The sequence below is a fragment of the Cetorhinus maximus genome, chromosome 18 (genome assembly GCF_964194155.1).
Source record: "Cetorhinus maximus chromosome 18, sCetMax3.hap1.1, whole genome shotgun sequence".
Lineage (NCBI taxonomy): Eukaryota > Metazoa > Chordata > Chondrichthyes > Lamniformes > Cetorhinidae > Cetorhinus > Cetorhinus maximus.
The window spans coordinates 12516402-12542555 of record NC_135896.1 but is presented as its reverse complement, the minus strand read 5'-3'; the positions used below and the strand labels follow the sequence as shown (position 1 = coordinate 12542555).

Genomic DNA, 26154 nt, shown 5'->3' with positions numbered 1-26154 from the left:
GACCATTGTCGATTGTCGTAAAAACCCATCTGGTTCACTGATGTCCTTTAGGGAAGGAAATCTGCTGACCTTACTTGATCTGGCCTACATGTGACTCCAGACCCACAGCAATGTGGTTGACTCTTAAAATGCCCTCTGAACAAAGGCAATTAGGGATGGGCAATAAATGCTGGCCTAGCCGGTGATGCCCGCATCCCATGAATGAATGAAAAAAAACATGAGAGAATAGGGAATAGAAATATCTGCTGAGAGGAGGCAGATGGAATGAGAACAATTCATTCACAACTCTGTTTAAACACCAGGACAAACTAGTTGGGCCAAATGGCCTGTTTCTGTGCTGTATATTCTATGTAATTCTCTGGAACCATCAGGCTCCACTAGGCTCTCGACCACGGGTAGAGATGACTCGTTGTTTATTGGCGAATGGAAAACACTATATTCTCAGGGATAACTCACACGCGATGCTATTTCCCACACCCCCCCACCCTCCCCTAACAGCAACATAGTAATTACACGTCGAGTATCCCACAGATTCCCACTGAACCCTGGCCAGATCTGAACATGTTAAAATCCAAACTCCAAGTGCGAAAGGATGCCTCCAATTCGGACAATCTGACCTCCACAGGCCGATGGAACATGAGGTGAAAGGAGAAAGGTCAACGTATTCTAGTTACCTGGTCATCCACGAGTACGGGGTCTATCCCAAAGAAGGGCCTCATTGCCATGGTAGGGACGATCTTTGCATCTCTGCTGGCCGGGCGAGGGGATATACAGATTCCACCAGTCTCTAAAAACAACACAAACTCTCCTTGTCAGTAAATAGATAGAGGGCCATTCCAAGCAGAGTGACTAAGAGGACAAGGTGTCTGCGGTACTCTGAAATGGTAAGAACCTCCTACACACATGCACCATACCAGAACACGTTTCAGACAGGCTTAGCTCTGTTTGCAAAGACATTTTTCCAGATATCATTGACAACTCTCCCCCACCCCCACCCCCACTTTGTTACAGGGTTTGTGGATTTTGCCAATAGTTCCTCACTGTGATAGGCCAATCTCTGTGGCTCAGCAGCCTCAGAATTCTCACCTCTGAACATGCTTTTAAGTCCTGCCCCTGAGACTTGAGCATAATATCCAGGCCGACACTTCAGTGCCATACTGACAGAGTGCTCAACTGTTGGAGGTGCCATCTTTCGGATGAGACATTAAACCAAGGCCTTGTCTATTGGACCAGGAAGACACAAAAGATCCAATGGTAGGTACTATTTTGAAGTAGAGCAGTGGAGCTATTCCCCAGTATCTTGGCCAATACTTTTCCCTAATCAACATTACTGAAAGACAGATTATCTGGCCATTGTCACATTGCTATTCGTGGAACTTTGCTATGTGCAAGATGAAAAGTGATGCATTTCTTACATTACAACAAGAAACACTTAAAAAGTATTGCTGAAAAAGAGACATACCATCAGTGTTTCGTCTTGCACTCATCCCAATAGCTACACAAGATAAACCAACAATAAAGGGTGCAACAATTTATACTGCTTGAGAAGAAAGTACTGATTGGTTGGCAGTTGGACTCTGGTAGAGGCATTGCCATGAAGAATGCAGCACAGAACAGCCCTGTTCTCTGCTGCATTCTCCATGGTAAAGCCTCTACCAATCAGAGTCTATTTACCAACAAATCAGCATTCTCTTCTCATGAAGTATAAATTGTTGCACTCTTTACCATTAGTTTATATTGCACAGCTATCCTGATGAGTGCAAGACGAAACATTTTGATAGTATGTCTCTTTTTCAGCAATACTTAAGTTCTGTACTACCAAATACTTCAAAAGTGGTTCTTTGGCAGTGTAGCATTTGGGATATCTGTGGTTGTGAAAGGTGCTATAGAAATGCAAGTCTTTATTTCATTAATCCTGATAGCTACAGTTATTGCAGGGCATCAGGGAGGGGAGAGTTACCTGGGCGCTTTGTTCCGGGAGGCAGCAACACTCCTTAGGCTAAGCAGAATTTTAGAGCTAGTCAATAGTGAGAGACAGGAGGATGTGACTGCGAGTCAGGCAGATATGGGCATCCAGGGTGTAGTGACGGAGGAGCCTCAACCCTTGGCTTTGACCAACAGGTTCATAATGCAGAAGGGCATTCCCAGTTCAGTACAGTGGGAGCACGGCATTGTTGGAGGTGCCATCTTTTGGATGAGAGTAAGGTCTCAGCTGCATTTGCAGGAGGAGAAAAAAAAAAAATCCCATGGCATTTATCAAGGAAGAGCAGGGGAGTTATCCCCAGTGTCCTGGCTAATATTTATCTCCCAACCAACATCACAAAAACAGATTCTGTGGTCATTATCACATTGTTCTTTGTGGGAGTGTGCTCTGTGCAAACTGGCTGCCATGTTTCCTACATTATTACAGTGACTACACTTTGAAAGTACTTCCTTGGTGTTTTAGGCCTTACTGCAGTTGTGAAAGCACCCACCCCATCCCGCCTGATTAAATGCATGGATGAGGTTTCGCAAAAAATGCAAAGGCCACTTGGCCTAGTCGCCCACCCGCCAGCCGTAAGGTTGGATGGGCAGAGAGAATTTCACTTTAATTAATTGATTAATGGGCTGGACAGCCCTCCTAATTGTCGACGGGCGCGCTGCTGACTCCCACGCGCGCCCACCGATCGAAATATCGCGCGCTATTTCACGTTCGTGCGTGTCGGGCACGCGCCCACATGCCAAGCTGAAAATCCTGCCCCAGGTATTATTTAACTGTGATGAGGGTTTCTGCCTCTACCCTTTCAGACAGTGAGTTTCAGAACACAACCGCTCTCTGGGTGAAAAATTACACTTCAGCTCCCTTCTAATCCTCCTACTAATTACTTTAAATCTATGTCCCCTGGTTATTGTCCTCTCTGCTAACAGAAATATTCCTTCATATCCACTCTATCTGGACTCCTCCTAATTTTATGCTCATCAATTAAATTCCTCCTTAGCCTCCTCTGTTCCAAATAAATCATCCCCAGCCTATCCAATCTTTGATCATAGCTAAAATTCTCCATTCCTGGCAACCTCCTCATAAATCTCCTCTGTACTCTCTCTCGTTTATCACCCCCTTCCTTAATGCTGTAATCAGAACCATACACTGCACACTAGCTGCCGTTTAACTTATTTTAAACAGGTTTAGCATAAGCCCCCTGCTCTTATATGGGGCTCACACAGTGAGAGACTCCAGGCTCTTCACTGGCCACTTGCCTCACTAAGCGTCATGACAGTGCACCGGATGTGCCACACAGCTTGCCAATCTCTACCTTCTGAGCCATTGTCCAGCTAACTTGTTAGGATCTCCTGCCTGATCCACCATTCCCAGTCTTTGTGCACATCAGAAGGGGTGGCATCCTCCACCACACCAGCCAAAGCTGATGGGCACCTCACTTAGCTTTGCACGGCTGCCAAGTTGAGAACCTGGTGTCTGGCCGCGGGTGTGCACAACTGGCTACTTGGAGTCATAAGTTAAGAGTCATGGGACACCTGTTTCCCCTACCCACGCCCCTTTTGACATGGGCGCACAGCTCGGTAGGGTTACTAGCCCTCACAAACACCTCCCCTGTTATAAAAATTGTTAAAAAATGTTGCCTCATGTCATCTCTGCTTCTTTGCCAATCACCCAGTTGGTAACCGACTCTCCCGCCACAAAAAAGACTCCAGTATTTGTCCGGGAGAAGGAAACTCTCCCGGAACCAGGGTTACCAACCCTCCAGGATTGTCCTGGAGTTCAAGAAGTTAGAGATTAATTGCCAGATCGAACCTGCAAATAATCAGGCAGCAAAATCATTGGGGCATCTAAATTGCGTTTCATCTTATATTGTTTGAACACTTTAACTTAGTAGTTAAAAGAAAAAATCGGAAATGGGAATAAATGCTGTTTGACTGAGGGACAGGCGGCACATGAGTTTTCACATATTGATCGACCGATGGCAGAAGCAGGTGGGGGGCAGCTGGAGGCAGAAGGTCATGTGATGAAATATCCAGGAATACATCCAACCACCAATTGGCAACCCTACCCCAGAGGGTTGTGGAGGCTCTATCGTTGAACACATTTAAGGCTGGGGTGCACAGATTTTTGGTCTCTCGGAGAATCAAGGAGTGGGAAGAAAAGTGGAGTTGAAGCCCAAGGTCAGCCATGATCGTATTGAATGGCGGAGCAGGCTTGATGGGCTGAATGGTCTACTGCTGCTCCTATCCCTTATGTTCTTGTGTAACAAGAATCCAGGCCAACATTCCTTGCCCACCAATATTTCAGAACTATTGTCCCTCACACTTCTGTTTAATTCAAAAAAGGCACAAAGCCTGATGAGTGCGAGGCAGAAAGTTTCAACAGCGTGTCCCCTTTTTCAGCAATACTCATGTCTCTCTCTCTCTCTCTCTCTCTCTCTCGATCTATCCACCTTACATTGACTGCTCTTCAAGTTAGGGTGTGAGGAAATCAGGGCCACTTATGCTAATACCATCACACACTCTCACAAATATGGGCTCATATTACAGCACCCATAGGGCTATAGCCAGAAGGCACCCAGTATGAGCAGAGCCACATCCCAGCAAGAGATCAACAAGGGGAGATGGGTGAGGTGGAGAGAGGATAAAGTGACGTTTTTGTAAAAATTACAACTTTTGAAACAGTTGCTTGCATTGCCCTCACCCTTACTCTCTTACATTATCATTTTAATTTTATATTTAAGCTTAAGCTGTACTTATTTCTTTTAACCTGTAATCCTCCACGAACCCACTGTTCCTCCTGGCTATGGAGAGCAGGAAAATCTCCCGGAATCACGGTGAGCATTCCTCTCTCAAATAACAACAACCCCCCCCACCCCCCCACAACGCAGATTCACTGACTCTTCTCCTCATTGGTACAGAAGTGGGGTTTGCCTCCACAGATATCTGGACGTTTTAGACGATCCATGTACAACACACCGGACACCAACCAACAAATCGGGGGAAAGCCGCAACATCACATGGCAAGCTCTTCAGGCCCGTCTCCGTTCAAGAAAGTTGCCAGACATTTTTCTATGCGGATGACACCTCTTTAAGGCCAATAACCTCAATGACAGCAACAGCTGTTCGGACAGCTGCAGTGGTTTCCAATCGCAGCACAGACTCCACCCTCCCCCCCCACCCCAGACTTCAGCATTTTACAGCCGAGTTGTGTATCTCTCAACTCGATCAGAGCCTTCCATTCAACTTTCCCAGACATCATGTCAAACTAATGGCTCCGCAACGGTTATTTGTCAGTCAGAGAACCTCAGAAAAGTTCTCTTGCAGCTTAAATGGTGCGTGATGCGGAGGCCTCCTAACTAACAGTCACATAATCGAGCAGTCTCTCTCGGTAATACAGAGCTTGAGTATTGCTGAGAAAAGAGACATGTTGTCGAAGGTTTTCATCTTGCACTCATCAGGACAAATGCAAGAATGCCAAATTTCAAAAGGAGCGACAATTTATACTGCATGAGAAAAGGGCACTGGTTGGTTGGCAACTCGACTCTGATTGGTTGAGGTTTTGCCATGGAGAATTCACCAGGGAACTATTGTCCCCCCACGCTTCTGTTTAATTCAAAAAAAGCCTGATGAGTGTAAGGTGAAAAGCTTCATCAGCATATCTCTTTTTCAGCAATACTCAAGTTTCTCTCTCTCTCTCACTCTACCACCTTACATTGACCGCTCTTCAAGTTAGGGTGTGAGGAGATTGGGACCACTTATGCTAATATCATCACACACTCAAAAAATATGAATCCATGTTACAGCACCCATAGGGCTATAACTAGAGGGCACACAGTACAAACAGAGCCACATCACAGCAGGACGTCAACAAGGGAGAGGAGTGAGGTGGGGAGATGGAAAAAGTAACGCTTTTGTAAAAATTACAACTTTTGAAACAGTTGCTTGCATTGCCTTCACTCTTACTCTCTTACATTATCATTTTAATTTTATATTTAGGCATAAGCTGTACTTATTTCTTTTAACCTGTAATCCTCCATGAACCCACTGTTCTTTCTGGAGATGGGACTCACATCATTCAAAAATGACCAGTTCCGCCACTAATTGAAGCTCAGCACTGGAAGATGATTTGAACAGGTTTTGAACAGCCTTCTTTTGATGTCTTTCAGCACCAAACGCAAATGGCTGCCTGTCAACAAGTTACCTTATTGTTGCCTCGGACAGTGTGAGCACACGCCTTCAAAGCTTGGGGTCTGCATAAGGGATCACTGGAACACCTCAATATTTAGAACTGTAGCAACAATCATCTATATAATGAGCTGATGAGTTCACCCGTTGTCTTGGCCAATATTTATCCCCCCATCAACATCACTAAGATAGATTATCTGGTCATTATCACGTTGTGGCATGTGGGAGTTTGCTGTGAACAAATTGGCTGCCACATTAGAGCAGTTACTACACTGTAAAAGTGTACTTCATTAGCTATAAAGGCTTTGGGACATGCTGAGCTCTTTAAATGATGCTATATAAATGCAATTCTTTCTGTCATTAAGAATGTAGGTTGTAGCGGTGCTTGATGTGCTGGAAGGCAAAGCCCCAGGGAGAATCTGCCTCTGTCTCTTACTCCCACCCTACAATGATGTACCCAATCTTCAATCAATTCCTTCAACCAACAACACAGCTGAGATCACAAATGGAGGATCGCTGGACTGGTATATGTGAAGCAATTCTGATCTCCTCAGCCTCCAGTGTTCCAGAAAGGTGCAGGAGTCGGTAGATTTAAACTTTTTTCCATCATCCTTGTTGCCACTTTGTTGTATATTTTATATCTCGGATCTATGCAGAGATGACACTAGTTTCTGTATGGGTAACAGGTTTTATTCACGGTGCTTCATACAATGCTTTAAAATGTCTGCTCCATGCTTATGGCTGTGCCTTCCAGTGCTTCCTACAGATTTGTTTACTTTTCTCTGACTCCACATAAGGCTTAATCAATCAAGCACAGTGAGCATTAATAGTAAACAGACTTATATAATCAAATACAGAACTGAACCATTGAGCAATATACCCAGCCGCCACCCCCAATGTTAAATACGCCATAGACTAGAGCATGGGCATTGCATGGTATGTATAATAATGGGCCTACATTGGCTGTGCCCGCTTACCTGTCTGCCACCAAGTATCCAGCACTGGACATCGGCCTTCCCCAACAACTTTATAATACCAGTTCCATGCCTCGGAGTTGATGGGTTCTCCAACTGAGAAGTCAATTAGAACGAGAAAGTTAATTTCATTCATTGCCAAATAAATATGTTAAATGAGACCCTGAATTCTGGAACAGAAATTATACTAAACCTTTCAAAAACACTGTTTAGGAGCTGGAATATTGTGCCCAATTCTGAGCATCACACCTTAGAAAGGATGTTAGGGCCTTGGTGCAGAGGAGATTTACTAGAATGGTACCAGAGACAAGGGACTTCAGTTATGTGGCGAGTCTGGAGAAACTGGGATTGTTTTCCCTCAAGCAGGGATGGTTAAGGGGAGATGTAATAAATGTTTCAAAACTATGATGGGGTTTTGATAGAGTAAATAAGGAGAATCTGTTTCCCTTCTCAGGCGGGTCGGTAACCAGAATACAAAGAGTTAATGTAAATGTCAGAACAGCTGGGGGAGGGATGAGAATTGTTTTACACTGTCAGATGTTATGATGTGGAATGTGCTGTCTGAAAGGGTGATGGATTCAATGACAACTTTCAAAAGAGAATTGGATAAACACTTGGAAAAATACCTGTAGAGGTAAAGGGAAAGAGCAAGAGAGTGGGACCAATTGGATAGCTCTTTCAAAGAGTTGGCACAGGTAAGATGGACCAAATGGCCTCCTTCTGTGATGTACGGTTCTATGATTCATTGACCAACTGGGGGATCAGCTTCCGAGAAACTGGGTTACGGGAGCACAAGGATTATAGTCCTCAGTCGCAATGTCACAGTGTCTGAGTTCAGAGTCATACTGGGTCAGGGAGTGATTGGCAATTTGCCACTCATTCCAGTCAGAGTGTGGGAGAGATCAGTTATCTCTTCCCCCTTTGACTGAACTGCTGTCCCTCTGCCCACATCCAGACTGACAGGTGCTGGCAAGTAATCCACCACTGGACATCTTCCCTGGGGAGCTATGTGAGATCGACCTAATGGGCGGGGAAAGGCATGTGTTGATGCCTTGCTCACTTCCAGCACCTTCCCCGAGCAGGTTAACATTTCCCAGTGCAGCCTTCAGCGGCCAGGTACCCACGTGGTCCTGTCACACGGTACATATTACATACTGACCTGTGCCCAGCGTTTTCAGCGAGGAGCGATCGTGCGACTTCACCCAGGTATCTCCGTACTTCAGCAAGAGTCGGATTGCTGTGGGCGCGCCGTAGAAATGGTTGATCTTTAACCTTTCAACTGTCTCCCAGTAACGGCCTAAACGTAGGGCAAGAGAACCATCCTTCATACACGTGTCTTGACAGTGAGTGCATTCAGGCTATTCAACCACAGGAGGATCACAGCCAAACCCGATTCCAGCCTCACCGCATGGCCTTCCAGCTCACTGCCTAGGAATCTTTTCTATTTTCTATTTTGTGAAGGACTTTGGAATGCTTTTCTACATTGAAGGTGCTATATAAATGCAAATCTTTTTTTTTTGTAAAAATATACTTTATTCATAAAATATCTTCAATCACATTCCAAACCATTTCAAAAACAACATTACAAGGGTACAATCCAGGTTAAACTTTTACAAAATGTATCACCAGGTGCATCAGTACAAACAATATTACAATCATTTACAGCCTTTCATTTTGATCTGTACAGCCCGAGGGGCTCTAAACAGTTCCCAGTCTCTCGGTGCGCTGTGGTAGAAAGGTCTTAGACAGCGACCCTTCCCCATTGCGCCTTTGCGGCAGCTGCCCCAAGCTTTAGTGCGTCCCTCAGCACGTAGTCCTGGACTTTGGATTGTGCCAGTCCGCAACAATCGGTCGGGGACAACTCTTTGTGCTGGAAGACCAACAAGTTTCGGGCAGACCAAAGCGCCTCTTTCACCGAGTTGATGATCCTCCAGCTGCAGTTGATGTTTGTCTCGGTGTGTGTCCCTGGGAACAGCCCGTAGAGCACAGAGTCCTGTGTCACCGAACTGCTCGGGATGAACCTCGACAGCAACCACTGCATCTCTCTCCAGACTTTCTTTGCAAAGGCACAATCCACAAGGAGGTGAACAACGGTCTCTTCCCCACCACAGCCACCTCGAGGGCAACGTGCAGAGGGGGTGAGCCTCCTGGCGTGTAGGAAGGGTCTGACGGGGAGGGCCTTTCTCACCACCAGCCAAGCTACGTCTTGGTGCTTGTTGGAAAGTTCTGGCGATGAGGCATTCTGCCAAATGACTTTGACAGTCTGCTTGGGGAACCATCCCACAGGGTCCACCCTCTCCTTTTCCCTCAGGGCCTCTAGGACGTTACGTGCTGACCACTGCCTGATGGACTTGTGGTCAAAGGTGTTTTTCTGCATAAATTTTTCCACCAGGGACAGGTGGTACGGCACGGTCCAACTACTTGGAGCGTTCCGCGGCAGCGTGGCCAGACCCATCCTTCGCAACACCGGGGACAGGTAGAACCTCAGCACGTAGTGACACTTGGTGTTTGCGTACTGAGGGTCTACGCACCGCTTGATGCAGCCACACACAAAGGTGGCCATCAGTATGCAAATCGCCATTGGTTAGCAATCTAGAGTAGGTACTGAGGCCAAAACATGCTGAGGCTGAATGCAGGGACCATCCCACTCCTGCCACACCACAGTCCAGCTAACTCAACAGAGAACAGGAAGTGAATCTGAAACTTTCCTGCTGGGTGTGATATTTTGTTTTATTAACGCTCCTTTGAACCGTTTTGGAGCTTTCGAAGGTGCTATGTAAACTGTATGTTGTTGCTGTTGTTGTGGGTCAGCTACTCACCAGACAAACTCAGCGAGCTGTACAGGGATTATTTGAAGCTATTTTCCAGGCAGTCAGAGAGACAAGTGCGAGAGTAGGCAGCTAATACTCTCGGGGGCACTTGGAAGCATTGTACGGGAATAGGCAGAAGACAGATTCCCTCCAGCACGAAGAGGGCACTGTCATAACTCGGCCCCAGTGAGCAATGGAGTATACGGATTGCTAGATGTGAAAAGGCCAAGATCTGGCTAATTTTCTTCTTTTACCATCCTGCTAGTCACAAGAAGCAACAATAATGAGAGTTGCTCCAGTTTGCTCCAGTTCTGCCGAAGGGCCATGAAGGCTCGAAACGTTAACTGATTTCTTCTCCGCCGATGCTGCCAGACCTGCTGAGTTTTTCCAGGTAATTCTGTTTTTGTTTTGTGATAATGAGAGTTGTTGACTAATTGTAGCAATCAATCTCTATCCATTCGAGCCAGGCATGAGGCTCACTGGTCAAGATCTTTGGGAATTAAAGCCTTTTCCTCCCAAGCAATGTTATACTTGCCATGTGTCTCAAATCAATCATATACTAAATATTCCCCTGAAAGAAATGTACTGAATTTGGATGAATCTGCGCTACCCGCATCCCCTGTCTCCCTAAGGAGTCTGTTTCCATAGATTGTGCACTCGTTCACTGAAATATTGGGGGTAATTTTAATTTAACATGCTGGGTGGGAAACCTACGGGATTGGGTGACATGCCAATTTTAACCCTCGCCCAACATTACTTTCCACTAACCTCAATGGAGGTTAAAATCAGGTGGGGTATAAACTCAGCCTTGTGCCTGACCCTGTCGCTTTCCTACTGGGTGGGTTAGGCTACAATGAACACCGATATTGTTTCCAGCCAATTAGTTTTGAATTCCCACCGGCCCCCACATCACCGCCCCCCCCACCAAAAACCACCTCTTTAAGATCAGGCTGTGTCCTTTGGTCCTGCTGTTCTGGACAAAGCGAACTAGCAAGTCACGGGGCGGGATTTTCAGCTGGGCGTGTGGGTGCCGCACCCGACGCGCGTGAGCGCGTAATAGCGGGTGATGACATCGGCCGAGTGTCCCGGCGTCATTGTGCACTCGCGCGATATTCTGGTCGGTGGGCGCATGCGAGAGCGACAATTAAGAGGGCTCCCAAGCCCATTAATCAATTAATTAAATTGAACTTTTCACTGCCCGTCCAACCTTACGGTTGGCGGGCGGGCAAACAGGCCAGGCGGCCTTTGTATATTTTGCGAAACTTCATCCATGGGCGGTTTGAGGTTTCCAACAGTGATTAAAAAAAAAACAATAAAATATTTTTAAACTCATTTTTCACCCGTCCCTGTTTGGGTGACAGAGTCACATGCGGGGACATGTTTTTCTTATTTTTGAAATCGTTATTTTTCACGTTAAAAATCTTCAGCTCCCTGAGGCGGCTCTGTGCCTTCAGGGAGCTTTCACTGAGCACAGCCCCTCCCCCCCGCACGCACACACTTCAACGCTCGCGGTCCTCCTGCTCCCACTCCGGCAGCGCTGAGGTTATCAGCGCGCGTTCCATGCTGACTGCCCGTTAATTGGACCTGCCCGCCATGCCCACCCGACAATGGGAAAAACCTCCCCATGGCCTACATTAGTCAGTGGTTAACTCTGCATTACATTTCTATAATCAAGGAACTGAGCTCCAGGTCAAGATGAAATGGAGAGGGATAGTTACAAACAAAGAGCAGGAGTAGGCCATTCAGCCCCTTGACCCTGGTCTACCATTTAATGAGATCATGGCTGATCTGATAGTAACTTCAAATCTGCATCCCGCCTACCCCCGATAGCCTATCACTCCCCCCGCTTACCAAGAATCTATCCACCTCTGCCTTAAAAATATTCAAAGACTCTGCTTCCATCGCCTTTTCAGGAAGAGAGTTCCAAATTCTCACGAACCTCTGAGGGAAAAAAATTTCGCCTCATTTCCCTTTTAAATGGACGACCCCTTATTTTTAAAGAGTGACCCCCTAGTTCTAGATTCTCCCACAAGAGGAAACATCCTCTCCACATCCACCCTGTCAAGACCCCTCAGGATCTTACATGTTTCAATCAAGCTGAGCTTCTCCACTTTTATAGGCTAGGGATGTCAGGTCTCAAAGCACATGCCCCACAAGGTGAGGACCACATGAGCAGTCACAATGTGATGGAGATTATAAACCTCTGCCACAGTTTCTAATGAAGAGCTATTTTTCAACAATCTATGCTATTATGTTATCAGTGATCAATCTTGGGGTCAATGCTTTGCTATTAGCTGACTAACACCCGATCGCAATCATCTGACACTCCTCAGTGTTATTTTAACTGAGGTATTAATTGGTGTTGAAACCAGTGAACAAATTGATATCAGACTAACATCACCAGAGATCATTCCTAGTCTCCAGAAAGGTTCAAAGCAAAAGTCAATGAACAAGTTTATTATTTTGTTAATCAATTACCACAATGTACATAATTTTATGGTTCTTGGCCCAGCTCAGAGGGACTGCATTCTGTTCTGTTAAAAATTCCATTCACGGTTTAAAAATAAGGGCTCGCCCATTTAAGACAGAGATGAGGAGAAATCTTTTTCTCTCAGAGGATCGCGAGTCTTTGGAACTCTCTTCCTCAAAAGGCGGTGGAAGCAGAATCTTTGAATATTTCAAAGGCAGAGCTAGGTAGATTCTTGATAAGCAAGTGGGTGAAAGGTTAATGGGAACAAAAACAGAAACTGAATTACCTGGAAAAACTCAGCCGGTCTGGCGGCATCGGCGGAGAAGAATAAAGTTGACGTTTCGAGTCCTCATCACCCTTATAAAGGTTATCGGGGGTAGGCGGGAAGGTGGAGTTGAGGTTACAATCAGATCAGCCTTGATCTTATTAGTGGCAGAGCAGGCTCGAGGGGCCGAGTGGCCGATTCCTGCCCCTAATTCGTATGTTTGTTTAAAAAAAAAGATATCAATTGAAACACAAACTATTCCATTGCAAGTCCCCTTCCGCTATTAAGGAATCACCCCTCACTCTGCGATAAGGCCCTCGGACTTCAGAATCACTGTCTACATTCGTACTACTTCATCAGGCACAGTGATGTCCCTCCAGCTTCATTCCACATCCCCGCACCCACTGAAAATAGATTTAACTTCCTTAAACTTTCACCTGGAACGGAGAGGTTTCTTCATTCAAAGCAGAAGCCACAGTGGGAAACCTAAATAAAAGATATCTGCTCCAACACGTCGGGGAGCGAGCTGAGCAAATTGTCGACAAAATCGCCATTTTCCGGGGGGAGCAAAGTCCATATAAAAATCAACCCGGCAGGTGCTGTACGGTGTGCCCACTGTCTGAGACAGAAGCACTGGGAGGCATCGCCACTGACACTAAGTGCTGGGACACAGCAGCTCTTGTGCACCCTCATATGAATTTGGTTTCTCGGCCGTTCCAGCGCTGTGGTGAGGGAGCTGACAGACCAGCCATCTATCTCTCTCTTATATTAATGCTTATGGAGTCTGGTTAGAATCAGTCAGAGCCCTTGGGCAGAATTTTCCCCCAGTCGGGGAGGGGGAAGTTCAGGAGCGGGCGCGTGGAGGCCTGCCTCTGATCGGCGCCGCCCCCCCCCCCCCCACCCCCCCCCAAAATCGGGGGCGTGCCGCCATTTTACATGGGATGGCCAGTTAAGACCCGCCCAGCGTGACATCCGCCAGGAAGCGCTATGCACTCCCTGTGCGGGAAGGGGAAAAGGGGATTCCCTTAGCCGAGAGTGCGCTCTTTTGCGCATGCGTGCGAGAGAGCGCACTCATCTCCCTGAGGCTAAGTGCTGCCTCAGGGAGATTGGCTCCACATTAAAAACTGCTAAAAACGGAAAAAAAAATTTCCCTGACATGTCCCCTCACGTGACATGTCCATCACTTTTAGTTACACTTTTATTAAATTTTTAAAAACCTACATGAAACCTCATCTCGCCCGTGGATGAGGTTTGATGCTTTTTCTAATTCCCGCCAGGGCTCCCGGCTTGCCCGCCAACCTTAAGGTTGGACGGGCAGGTCCACTAATTGTGTTAATTACTTTGTCAATGGCCTCAATTGGCCATTGACAGGTCGGCGGGCGCACAGCTGATTTTGCTGAGCCCCCGCCGACCTGAAAATTGAAATGGGGCGCGGTGACGTCGGGAGTTCCGCCCGACGCCATCCTGCATCATTTGACGCGTCGGCGAGCAGACCCCGCCCCCCAGCTCGCCGACCGGGAAATCCTGGCACTTGAGTAGAATAGAATTTGCTTTTTGGGACACTTAAGGAATTGTTTCACCTTTGGTCCCCCATTTCACAATACTTCTGCAGCCACTAATTAGTTAAACGCACCTTTACCCTCAACCTCTTAGTCCCCACTAAAGCATCACTGTCTCACACACTGGCCATTCCCTGCTGCTCCTAGTATGACCTTCATCTCCACTCCTATAAATCCAAGCGATGCAGTCTTGAATGGATAAGGCGGGCAACTGGTTTAACCATTCGCTACCAGATTTGGCTGGACCACATAAAGCACTACAGAGTTCCTGCTCTCGCCTGCTAAAACAGCTCACGAATCCAGGATCATCCTAGGATGCAAAGGTAATCCCCAGTTCTTTTCTCTACTGGAAACTGCCCTCATAAACCCCTCTCGCTTGCCTCCTCCATCTTCACCAATAAGTGCAAGGGGCTCATGTTTCACCCTCACTCTGTGATAACACTCTATCACTAAGATCAAGGCCATTCAGTCAGCTGCCTCTGCCACATCCCTCCTAGCCCACAGGACTGAACTTCTGCTAAAGACTGCACCCCACTCCTCCCATCCTGGGCCTGAACTCGTATCACTCTCTAGCTTCTCCCCTATCTCACGGCTTGCTCTCTCTCTGAGCCCAACATTGAACCACCTAATGAAACCCACCTAATGCTTCGTCTATCCCACCCCCATTAAACTGTTGACCAAAACCTCCCCTCCTGGCTCCCATGTTAGCTAATATTGTTAACAGTTCTTTCTCCTCATGTGCTGTCTCCCACTCTTCAACAAAACGAACCCGTAACTGCCACAGTCCTTACAACCCACCATCCCATCTCCAACCTCCCCGTCTTCTCCAAACTCCTTCAACATTTTGTCACCTCCAAAGTCCATACTTCTCTTTCCCGGAATCCATGTTTGAATCCTTCCAATCGGGTTTCCATCCCTGCCACAGTAAAACGGCTCTTATCAAATGACATCCTGTGTGACTGTGACAAAGGTAAACTTTCCCTCCTCGTCCTCCTCAACCTGTCTGCAGCCTTCGACACGATTGACCACACCATCCTCCTCCAGCACCTCTCCACTGTCGACCAGCTATGTGGGACTGCTGTCACCTGGTTCCATTCTTATCTATCTAATCGTCACCAGAATATCATTTGCAATGGCTTCTCTTCCTGCTCCCTCACCGTTGCCTCTGATGTCCCCTAAGGATCAATCCTTGGCCCTCCTATTTCTCATCGACGTGCTGCCCCTCAGAAAAATCATCCAAAGGCACAGCACCAGTTTTCACGTGGACGCTGAGTTCACCCAGCTCTACCGCACCGCGGTCTCTCCTGACCCCTCCACCGCGGCAAAGATTTGAGTACAAATATCTAGACTGACACTCCAGTGCAGTACTAAGGGTGCGCAGGACTGATAGAGGTGCTGTCCTTTGGATGAGATATGAAATCCGACTGTTTTGACAAGGGGATACTAAAGGTCCCATGCCGCTCTTTCAAAGAAGAGCTGGGGAGTTCTCTCCAGTGTCCTGGTCAATACTGATCTCTCAATCAACAGCACTGGTCATTATCAAGTTTGAGGGAACTTGCTGAAAATTGGCTGCTGCATTCCTTACATTACAACAGTGAGTACACCTCAAAAAATAAATTTGATTGTAAAGCACTTTGGGGCATCCTGAAGTCATGAAAGGTGCTATATAAATACAAGTAGTAATTGTTTATTTGTTCTGTAAAAGGAGGAGCGCTTGAAACACAAAACTATTCCCTGCACTCTCCTTCCTCCAAGGAAGAACTCTTCACTCTACGGCCACGCTCTCCGATTTGACCCAGAGTCAGTCTCTACATTTAGACTATTTTAACGGGTTGGATGGTGATGCCCCTTCACTTTCTTCTCCGCTGCCCCATCCTCACTGAAAATAGATTTACCTTCCTTACTCGTGCCTGAAACTTGGATTATTTTCCCATTGTTCTTCTCTGAGCCCTTAGCCCTTCAAATAACCTTAAATGCCGTCTCATTAAAGCTGTACGCAGGAGAAGAGGGGGGAAACCGAAAAGCCTGGAGGCGTCCCTAGTCCTGCAACCTGCAGGCAGTAGCATCAGAATCTGGGTGGGACACCCACCAGCCCCCCCACTTCCCCCATCCCCTTGCACGGAAGGATTTTGCCAGCAACCCCTTGCCGCCCTCACAGGTTTAGCAGCATCCTGCACACACCACCCACGCACACACCACCCCCGCACACACCACCCACGCACACACCACCCCCCACCCACCGCCACTTCTAGCCCCCCCACTCCTGCACCAGCTCTTGAGGCTTCCTCTAAGGGAAAAAACAAATCCTTTTTAATCTTTCGCTGTGGAAGTATTTCAATGGAGAGCTCACACAGCAGGTTATAAACAGTCACGTTATCATTTCTAAATCTGTAATCAGTTATCTGAAACCATCAGCTCCATTCTCTACTAATTACTCAACCCCCGAAGACCATATAACCTGAGGCCCAGGCATGTCTCTCTCTGAAACACCAGCTGGCGTGAATGCCACTATGAGACGATGAGAAAAGGCGGGGATGAGAAAGACCATTTGACCAATCAAAACTCATTCTTCTAGTACTCTTAAAATCTCCCCTTGCAGCCTCCATTTCCTTGCATGACATATCATTACAAAAACCTCACACTTTCCAAGCACAAACTATTTATTCTGTAGCTCTGAGCAAGGGAACTCTTCAGATTCCACTCCCTCCAATTTCCTTTCCCCCCCCCGCCCACCCCCACCCCAACCATCCTATCCATAGCCTCCGGTTCCACTCTTCTAACTAACTGTGAAGTAAGATTCTGATTTTCCCTCAGCCAATGCATTCATAATATTTCATGAGCATTCCCTTTCCTATTCAGTCGCTGCTGCACCTCCCTCAGTTTGACACAGGTTCCTTTGCAAAGGATTATTCATAGCATTATCAGGCTGAAACCAAAATTTACCCATGTCCAGGACTGACATGTTATGTCTGCCTTTATCTGCTGCTGAGGACACACACACAACACACAGCATCTGGGACTGAAGTCAGATAGCAGCCGTCAATCTGAGGCTGCTCACTATTGGCGGCAATGCTTGGTTGTTAGCTCCTTGTTACGTTGCAGGTCACCATCGAACTGCTGAGTCCAGCTCTGCTTCCGTTCCACCACCACCAGCTCACAGTTTAACACTGGGGGAGCGTGGAAAGGGGTAACCCAGCTGGTCCTAATGCACAAAGGGTTCTGTACAAAGTTCCCAGCAGATCCGCCAAGGCTCTGTTAACATCATAGACAGTGTGGATTCCAAGTGGTGAGAGATGGCCTTTCGAAGGGGCCCCACACAACAACAACAACAACTCATATTTATATAGTGTCTTTAAAGTAATAAAGCATCCTAAGGCACTTCACAGGAGCATAATAAAACAAAACATGACAGCAAACCACATAATATCAGATGACCTTGTTCAAGCAGTAGGTTTTAAAGAGTGTTTTAAAGGAGGAAAGTGAGATTGAGAGAGGGAGACAGACGTAGGGAGGGTATTTCTGAGCTTAGGGCCTAGGCGGCTGGAAGGGTGACCGACTTCGGTCGAACAAAGTAAGGGACACTTCGCTGAATCCTTGAGAGTGAGGGAGGGGGATGGGGGATGTGCTCCAAACCTGTGAGAGCAGTGGAGGGGGAGGGTGGGGGGGTGGGGGGGGGTTGCTGGCAAAATCTTCAGAGCACACGGAGGAGGGGAGGGTATCGCAGGTCCATGGCCCGCCCAGATTCTGATGCTGCCGCCTGCTAGGCCCAACTCCCAGACACCCAGACAGGACAGCTCCAGACACAAGCCGCGGACCTGCTGCGGCCAATGCATGCACAAAAAAAAAAAGGGATAAAACGTGTCCTGGGAAGGCCTGACCTGTGGGACCCGGGATGAAAGGCTGAATTACAGGACAGTCCTGGAAAACCCTGGACGGTTGGTCACTCTAGCAACTGAAGGCGCGACTGCCCACAGAGGCGCGATTAAGGTCAGGAACACTCAAAAGGCCAGAATTAGAGGGGCACAGACTTCTCAGAAGGCTGTGGGTTTGGAGGAGATCACAGGGATAGGGAGGGCGAGACCATGGAGGGATTGGAAAACACCAAAGAGAATTTTAAAATCAAGACGTTACTTGAGCGGGGAACCAGTACAGGTCAGTGAGCTCAGGGCAGATGGGGGAACGAGACTTGGCGCGAGTGAAGACATGGGCAGCAATTTTTGGATGACCTCAAATGTGGGAGACCAGTCAGGAGTGTATTGGAATAGTCAAGTCTGAAGGTAAAAAGCTATGAATGAGTGTTTCAGCTGAGGCTGGGGCCTTATAAGGCCCCTGAGATAAGAATGGAAGCAGTCAGGCTCAGTGCCCGCAATCTCCGTTTGACTCCTAAGTTACCCAGTCACTTTTTACATTTATACCGCTTTTTTAAAAAATTCATTCTCAGGGATTTGGGCATCGCCAGTAAGGCTGACACTTATTGTCTATCCCTCATGCCCCAAGGAAGGCCACCATCTTCTTGAACCACTGCTGCAGTTTGATACAGCTGAGGGACACGCTAGCCACTACAGCGAGTCACTAAGAGTGAGCCACACTGATCTAGACGCATCTAGACCAAACCAGGGAAGTACGGCAGGTTTCCTTCCCTAAAAGAACATTACTGAACTAATTAGACTTTTATGACAATCTGGCAACATCAGGGTCACATTTACTGATACCAGCTTTTTATTTCCATATTTTAAAAACGGAGTTAAATTTATCTAAATGCCATGGTGGGATTTGAACTCATATTCACTGGATGATTAGTCCAGTAACATACAGTACCCTTGAAACAAGAGATGGAGGGAGCTGAGCGCTTTGAGATGTCTGTACTTGAGTGCCACAAAAATGAGTGAGTTCTTGATGTCATTACCTGGGTTCGGGTACACAGGGGTGCTCTCAAACAGCACTGTGGTTCCTCCATTGCACAGAGGCCCATACACAACATAGCTGTGCCCAGTGATCCAACCAATGTCCGCAACACAGCCAAACACATCGCCATCGTGGTAATCGAACACATACTGGAGGGAGAGAAAGACAAAGTAAGGTCACATTACAATCACAGATCATTATAGATCATCACAGATTCTGCTGATAGCTGACCTGATTTTAAAACTATCCCAATCGGTTTTTTTTGTGGGATTGATCTTCCCCTGTAACGTGAACAGTTTTTTTTTCTAATCCACAAAACTTCCCCAAACTTTTGTGGTTTAGAAAAATTGCTGGGTTTTGTTTGCTTGTATTCTCCTCACAAAGAGCTTGGAGACACTCCAAATTGCTTTCACCTTCTCTGAGATGTATTGTAAATATATTCCATAGAACCATACAATGGTACAGCACAGGAGGAGGCCATTTGGCCCATCGAGTCTGCGCCAACAATTCGAGGATCAATCCAGTTAGTCCCACTCACCCGCTCTTCCCCTGTGCTCCTGCAATTCTTTCTTCTTCAAGTGTTTATCCAATTCCCTTTTGAAAGTTACTACTGAATCTGTATCCATCATATCAGGCAGTGCATTCCAAACCCTAACCACTCACTGCATGAAAAAGATTTTCCTCGCATTGACACCGCTGAATCACCTCAAGTCACCTCTCTGCCCTCTGATTATCCACCCTTCAGCAATTGGAAAGAGCTTGTTGACTCTATCCAAACCCTTAAATGATTTTTAACACCTCAATCAAATATCCTCTTAGCCTTCTCTTCTCTAAGGACAGCAACACAGCTCTTCCAATCCACTAGCCTAACTGTAATCCCTTATCCTCAAAACCATTCTGGCAAATCTCTCCTGCCCCTCCTGGAGGCCTTCATGTCCTCCCTAAAGTGGAGTGCGCAGAATTGGGCACAATACTACAAGTGGGGCCACACTAGTGTTTTATATAAGCCTGGTCAGATCTAAGCTCTGCTGTCCAGTTGTTTAATTGTCGACCATCATGCACAACTACTAGGTGGATGAGGCCCACAAACATTGCATCCTGATGGTGGAACCCAGCACATCAGTGCAAAATACATTTTCAAGCACCTTCAGCCAGAAGTGCGGAGTGGGTGATCCATTTCAACCTCCTCCGGAGGCCCCCAGCATCACAGATGCCAATCTTCAGCCAATTCAATTCACTCCACATGATATCAAGAAACGGCTGGAGGCGTTGAATATAGCAAAGGTTATGATCCCGACAACATACTAACTGTAGTACTAAAGACAAGTGTTTCAGAACAGCTACAACATTGGCATCTACCCAGCAATGTGGAAAGTTGCCCAGTTATGTCCTGTCCACAAAAAGCAGGACATGTCTGATCTAGCCAATTACAACCCCATCAGTCTACTCTCGATCATCAGCAAAGTGCTATCAAGTCGCACTTACTTACCAATAACTCATGCTTAGTTTGGGTTCTACATGGATCACTCACTTCCAGATCTCACTACAGCCTTGGTCCAAGCATGGACCAAAGAGCTGAATTCAAAAGGTGAGGTGAGGGTGACTGCCTTTGACATCAAGGTAGCATTTGGCTGAATGTCATGTGAAGGAATCCTGTCAAAATGCAAATCTATGGGAATCAGGAGGAGTCTACTGGTTGGAGTCATACCTGACACAAAGGAAGATGGTTGTGGTCGTTGGAGACCAATCATCTCAGCCCCAGGGTTTTGATGCAGGAGTTCCTCAGCCCATCTTCAGCTGTTTCTTCAATGACCTACCTTCCATTATAAGGTCTGAAGTGCAGATACTCGCTGATGAACAGTGTTTGGTAACATTCGCAACTCCACAAATACTGACGCAGCTCCTGCCAGCATGCAGCAAGACCTGAACATCAGATATGCCCACAAGTGCAGATAATTCCCATCTCCAGTAAGAGCGAATCTGAGTAACTCCCCTTGACATTCAATGACATTATTGTCACTGAATTCCCCACCATCCAAGGCAAAGCAGCCCACTCGATTGGCATCCCATCCTCCACCTTAAACATTCACTCCCTCCATCACTGTTGCTGCAATATCCACTGCAGCATTCCACCAAGGCCCATTCAACAGCACCTTCCAAACCCATGATCACCCAGAAGAACAAGGGCAGCAGGCACTACACCACATGGACTGCAGCGGTTCAAGGAGGTGGCTCACCACCAGCTCTCAAGGGCAATTAGGGCTGGGCAATAAATGCTGGCCCAGCCAGTGACACCCACAAACCATGAAATAATAAGAAAAAACATAACTTCCTGGCTTTTGTGCTCTAAGCCTCGATTTACGAAGCCTGGGACCCCTATGTCTTATTATCTGCTTTGTTAACCTGCCTTGCCATCTTCAAAGAATTGCACACAAACACTCCCAGCTCTCTCTCTCTTTGCGTATTTAAAATTGTACCATTTATCATATATTGTCTCTCCTCATTCTTCCTACCACAATGTACCACCTCACACTTTTCTCTATTGAATTTAATTTGACATTTGAGGCCCGTTCCAGCAGCATATGTCCACTTCATCTATTACTAACTTCTTCACAAATGATTACATTTTCCAGTTTTGTGTCATCGCCAAATTTCAAACTTATGCCCTGCACCCCCAAGTTCAACAATAACAACTTGTATTCATCTAGCACCTTTAATGTAATAAGTGCTTCACAGGACAAGATAAAGCAAAGTTTGACACCGATGCACTTATGGAGATATCAGGGCCAATGACCAAACACTTGGGGCAGAATTTTACGACAGCGGGATTTTACGTTCCCGCTGTCGTCATTGGCATTTATAACAGCCCCGTCTCCGCCAAAACGGGACTGTAAAATTCTGCCCTTGGTCAAAGAGGAAGGTTTTCAGGAGCGTCTTAATGGAGGAAAGAGAGGCAACGAGAGAAAAGGAGGAAATTCCAGAGCTCAGGGCCCAAGCATCTGAAAGTACAGTCACCAATGGTGGAGCGATGAAAATTGGGGATGCTCATGAGGTCAAGAGTGCAGATATCTCAGAGAGCTGTGGGATGGAAGGAGGTTGTAGAGACATGGACAGACAAGGCCATAGAAGCATTTGAAAACAAGGGTGAATAATGGGGAGGTGATGGCATGCTGGTAATGTCACTGGACTAGCAATCCAGTAGGCCCAGACCTAATGTCTAGGGACACAGGTTCAAATCCCACCATGGCAGCTGGTGGAATTTCAATTTAATTAATAAATCTGGAATTAAAAGCTAGTCTCAGACTGATGACCTTGAAATCATTGTTATAAAAACTGATCAAATTTACTAATGCCCTTTAGGGAAGGAAATCTGCTGCCCTTACCTGGTCCGGCCTACATGTGTCTCTGGACCCACAGCAATGTGGTTGACTCTTAGCTGCCCTCTGAAATGGCCTAGCAAACCACTCAGTTTTTTTTATCAAACCACTACAGAAAAGTCGATAAGGAATGAAACTGGACAGACGACCAGCATCGATAGGTACCGGAAATGACAATGGCAAACTCAGCCCTGTCGACTGTACAAAGTCCTCCTTACTAACATCTAGGCACTTGTGTCAAAATTGGGAGAGCTGTCCCACATACTAAGTCAAGAAACAGTCTGGCATTGTCATAATCATGGAATCATACCTTACAGCAATGTCCCAGGTACCACCATCACTATCCCTGGTTATGTCCTGTCCCAGTGACAGGACAGAACCAGAGTTGGTGGCACAGTGGCATACAGTCGGGATGGAGTTGCCCTGGGAGTCCTCAATATCAACTCCAGACCCCATGAAGTCTTATGGCATCAGGTCTGCCTGCAGCTGCAATGTAAATTGCAGCTCATTATGGTCCAAAGTACTGAACAACCAGCAGATAATATTTCATCTGCTGTGTAGTACACGATACACAAGAACTGAGAGCAGGAGGAGTAGGCCAAGTGGTCCCTCAAGCTGCTTCACCATTCAATAAGATCATGGCTGATCCGATTGTGGCCTCAACTCCACTTTCCCGTCCGCCCCCATAACCCTTGATTGTCTTGTTGAGCAAAATCCGGTCTAACTCGGCCTTGAATATATTCAATGGCCCAACCTCCACTGCTCTCTGGGAAAGAGAATTCCACAGACTAATGACCCTCAGAGAAGAAATGTATCCTCGTTTCAGTCTCAAATGGGAGGCCACCAATTTTTAAACAGTGGACGACCTTATGACTGTACTTCACTTCTCAGTTATTTGTCAGTTTTCTGACTAAATCTACCCCAAGGAACATTCCAAACCACGATGCTCTTCCGCAAATGAATAGCTGAAACTTGATTAAATTTTAGCATCAAATCACCTCCATCGGCGAGTCCATTCTTTCTGCTGAACACGGTGAGTATTGCAGACACCAGAGGCAGCAAAGGTTATGGGTTTGGAAGGTGCTGTCGAAGGAGCCTTGGTGAGTTGCTGCAGTACATCTTGTAGACAGTGCACACTGCTGCCACTGTGCATCGGTGGTGGAGGGAGTGAGCATTTAAGGTAGTGGGTGCCAATCAAGTGGGCTGTTTTATCCTGGATAGTGTCGAGCTTCTTGAGTGTTGTTGGAGCCCTACTTATCCAGGCAAAACAGGGAGTATTTCATCACACTCCTGACCTGTGCCTTGTAGATGATGGACAGGCTTTGGGGAGCCAGGAGGTGAGTTACTCTCTGCATAATTTCCAGCCTATGACCTGCTCTTGTAGCCAGAGTTTTATATGACTGGTCCAGTTCAGTTTCTGATCAATGGTAGCCCCCAGGATGTTGTTGATATAAGATTCGATAATGGTAATGTTATTGAATGACAAGGGGATGTGGTCAGACTTCTAGTGTTATTCTCTGCTACTTCAAAGAAATGATCATTTTTGGGTGTAAGCCTAGCCTATAAAGTTGAGATATCTCTCCATCCTGGTAGAGGAGGCTTCCTTGTCTCGGTTAGGCCCTATTGAGAATATTGTGTCCTGTTCTGGTAACCCAGGTGCCAGAAATTGACAGTCAGCCACAATTCATCACTAATTGCCCTCGATACCTGGATGCCCTCAAGCTCCAATCTCGTATGCCGTGAGCTCAAAACAAGACAAAATCTTCTTGCCAAACCATTGTTTGATATGGTGAAACCAGAGCAATTGATAAGCCAAAATATAAACAGAAGATATCGAGAAAATTCAGCAGGACAGGTGGCATCTGTGGAGAGAGAACCAGAGTTAACCTTTCAGGTCGATGGCCTTTGGTTGAAAGGTCTGATGAGAGGTCAACGACCTTTGATTTTCTCTCTCCACAGATGTGGCCGTGTGTGCTGAGTATTTCCAGCATTATTTCAGTTATTATTTCAGATTTCCAGCATCTGCAGTATTTTGGCTCTTGACGAGTCAAATGGCCTTTCTTCAGAAGGGCCTCATCAGCATGTGCCACTGTGACTGCCACAACCCAGCGTAAATTCTAAATCAGAGTTGCGTCTTGTTACAACATCAGTGCAAAGTAACAGTGGGCAAACTCCTGTCCCCTGGACACATCAAACCTGTGGCAGCTTTTCATCTTCCCTCAAGCTGCATTGCGTCCATACCAACCCCATCCAGGGGGTCCAGGAGACATTCTGAGGAACGAGAATCGGAGACCACGGGAAGGAACACAAATTGTCTGTTTTTATCTGTACAGAGTGACCTTTAATAAAGATAACACTGGCCCAAGGTCTGTTATCGTGGCTTTATCTCACAATTTGTTAGTTTCTTACTCTAGAAAAGATCTTGCCAGAGGCAAGGATCTTTTGTTGAAAACACAATTTGTTTACATACGGACTATTCACAAAGGTTAAGTAAGATCAAGACACAGCTGGGGCTACTCTCTAAGATGCCTCGCAGTCATCTTCTCTCAACGAGTGACATCACATTGACATAGTTCCTTACGCACATGCTCAGTAGCTATTATTAGAGTTAACCCTTTACTCTGCACAAGGTAAATCAAAAAGTGGTGACCAGAGGCAAGTGTTTTGCGAGGTGGGAACAGAGAGCAGCTGCCATTTGAGGAGGGCAAAAGCACGTAGAACAACACATAGAGTTCATGAAGATCCTAAATGTAAGGAATCCTCTGATTTTCTCCTGATTTCTGCTGACTTTGTGTTTAACTGAACTGATTTAAGTGTCAGTAGACATAATATAGGTGGGTTATAAAGTTTACCAGCAACTGTGCCTATGAAATATTTTCAATTTAACTGGTGAATATTTTTGCTGTCCTGATTTCAATGATTTATTGATCAGTAATTATTCAATCTCTATCTATAACACAAAAATGTGACAACATGAAATGGCTAAAAGCACTGAATGCTGCAAAGGCTATGGGCCCTGACTACATTTCAGCAATAGTACTGAAGACTTGTGCTCCAGGAGTTGCCGCGCCCCTAGCCAAGCTGTTTCAGCTTGCAACACGGGCATCTACCCAGCATTGTGGAAAATTGCCCAGGTATGTCCGATACACAAAAGACAGGACAAATCCAACGCAGCCAATTACCACCCCATCAGTCTACTCTTGATCATCAGCAAAGCGATGGAAGGTGTTGTTGACAGTGCTATCAAGCAGCCAGGGCCACTCAGCTCCTGACCTCATTACAGCCTTGGTCCAAACATGGACAACAGAGCTGAACTGAAGAGGCGAGGTGAGAGTGACTGCCCTTGACATCAAGGCAGTATTTGACCAAGTGTGGCATCAAGGAACCCTAGATTATCAGGATTCAATGGGAATGAAGGGGAAAACTCTCCACTGATTGGAGTCATACCTAGTACAAAGAAAGATGGTTGCAATTGCTGGAGCTCAATCATCTCAGTCCATTACTGCAGGAGTTCCTCAGGGTAGTGTCCTAGGCCCAAACATCTTCAGCTGCTTCATCAATGTCCTTCCCTATATCATAAGGTCAGAAGTGGGGATGTTCGCTGATGATTGCAAAATGTTCAGCACCAT

At 46.5% G+C, this 26154-nt stretch overlaps 1 protein-coding gene across 1 annotated transcript in view; it reads right to left on the bottom strand.

Moving 5' to 3' along the window:
• Positions 1 to 26154, bottom strand: part of LOC144692936 (acetyl-coenzyme A synthetase 2-like, mitochondrial) — a 66027-nt gene that overhangs the window by 12830 nt on the left and 27043 nt on the right. The window contains exons 6-9 of the mRNA XM_078562100.1: positions 19150 to 19297; positions 8299 to 8436; positions 7143 to 7235; positions 675 to 787 (exon numbers count right to left, since the gene is read on the bottom strand). Coding sequence (XP_078418226.1) covers positions 675 to 787; positions 7143 to 7235; positions 8299 to 8436; positions 19150 to 19297 — 492 coding nt within the window. The remainder of the gene's footprint in view (positions 1 to 674; positions 788 to 7142; positions 7236 to 8298; positions 8437 to 19149; positions 19298 to 26154) is intronic.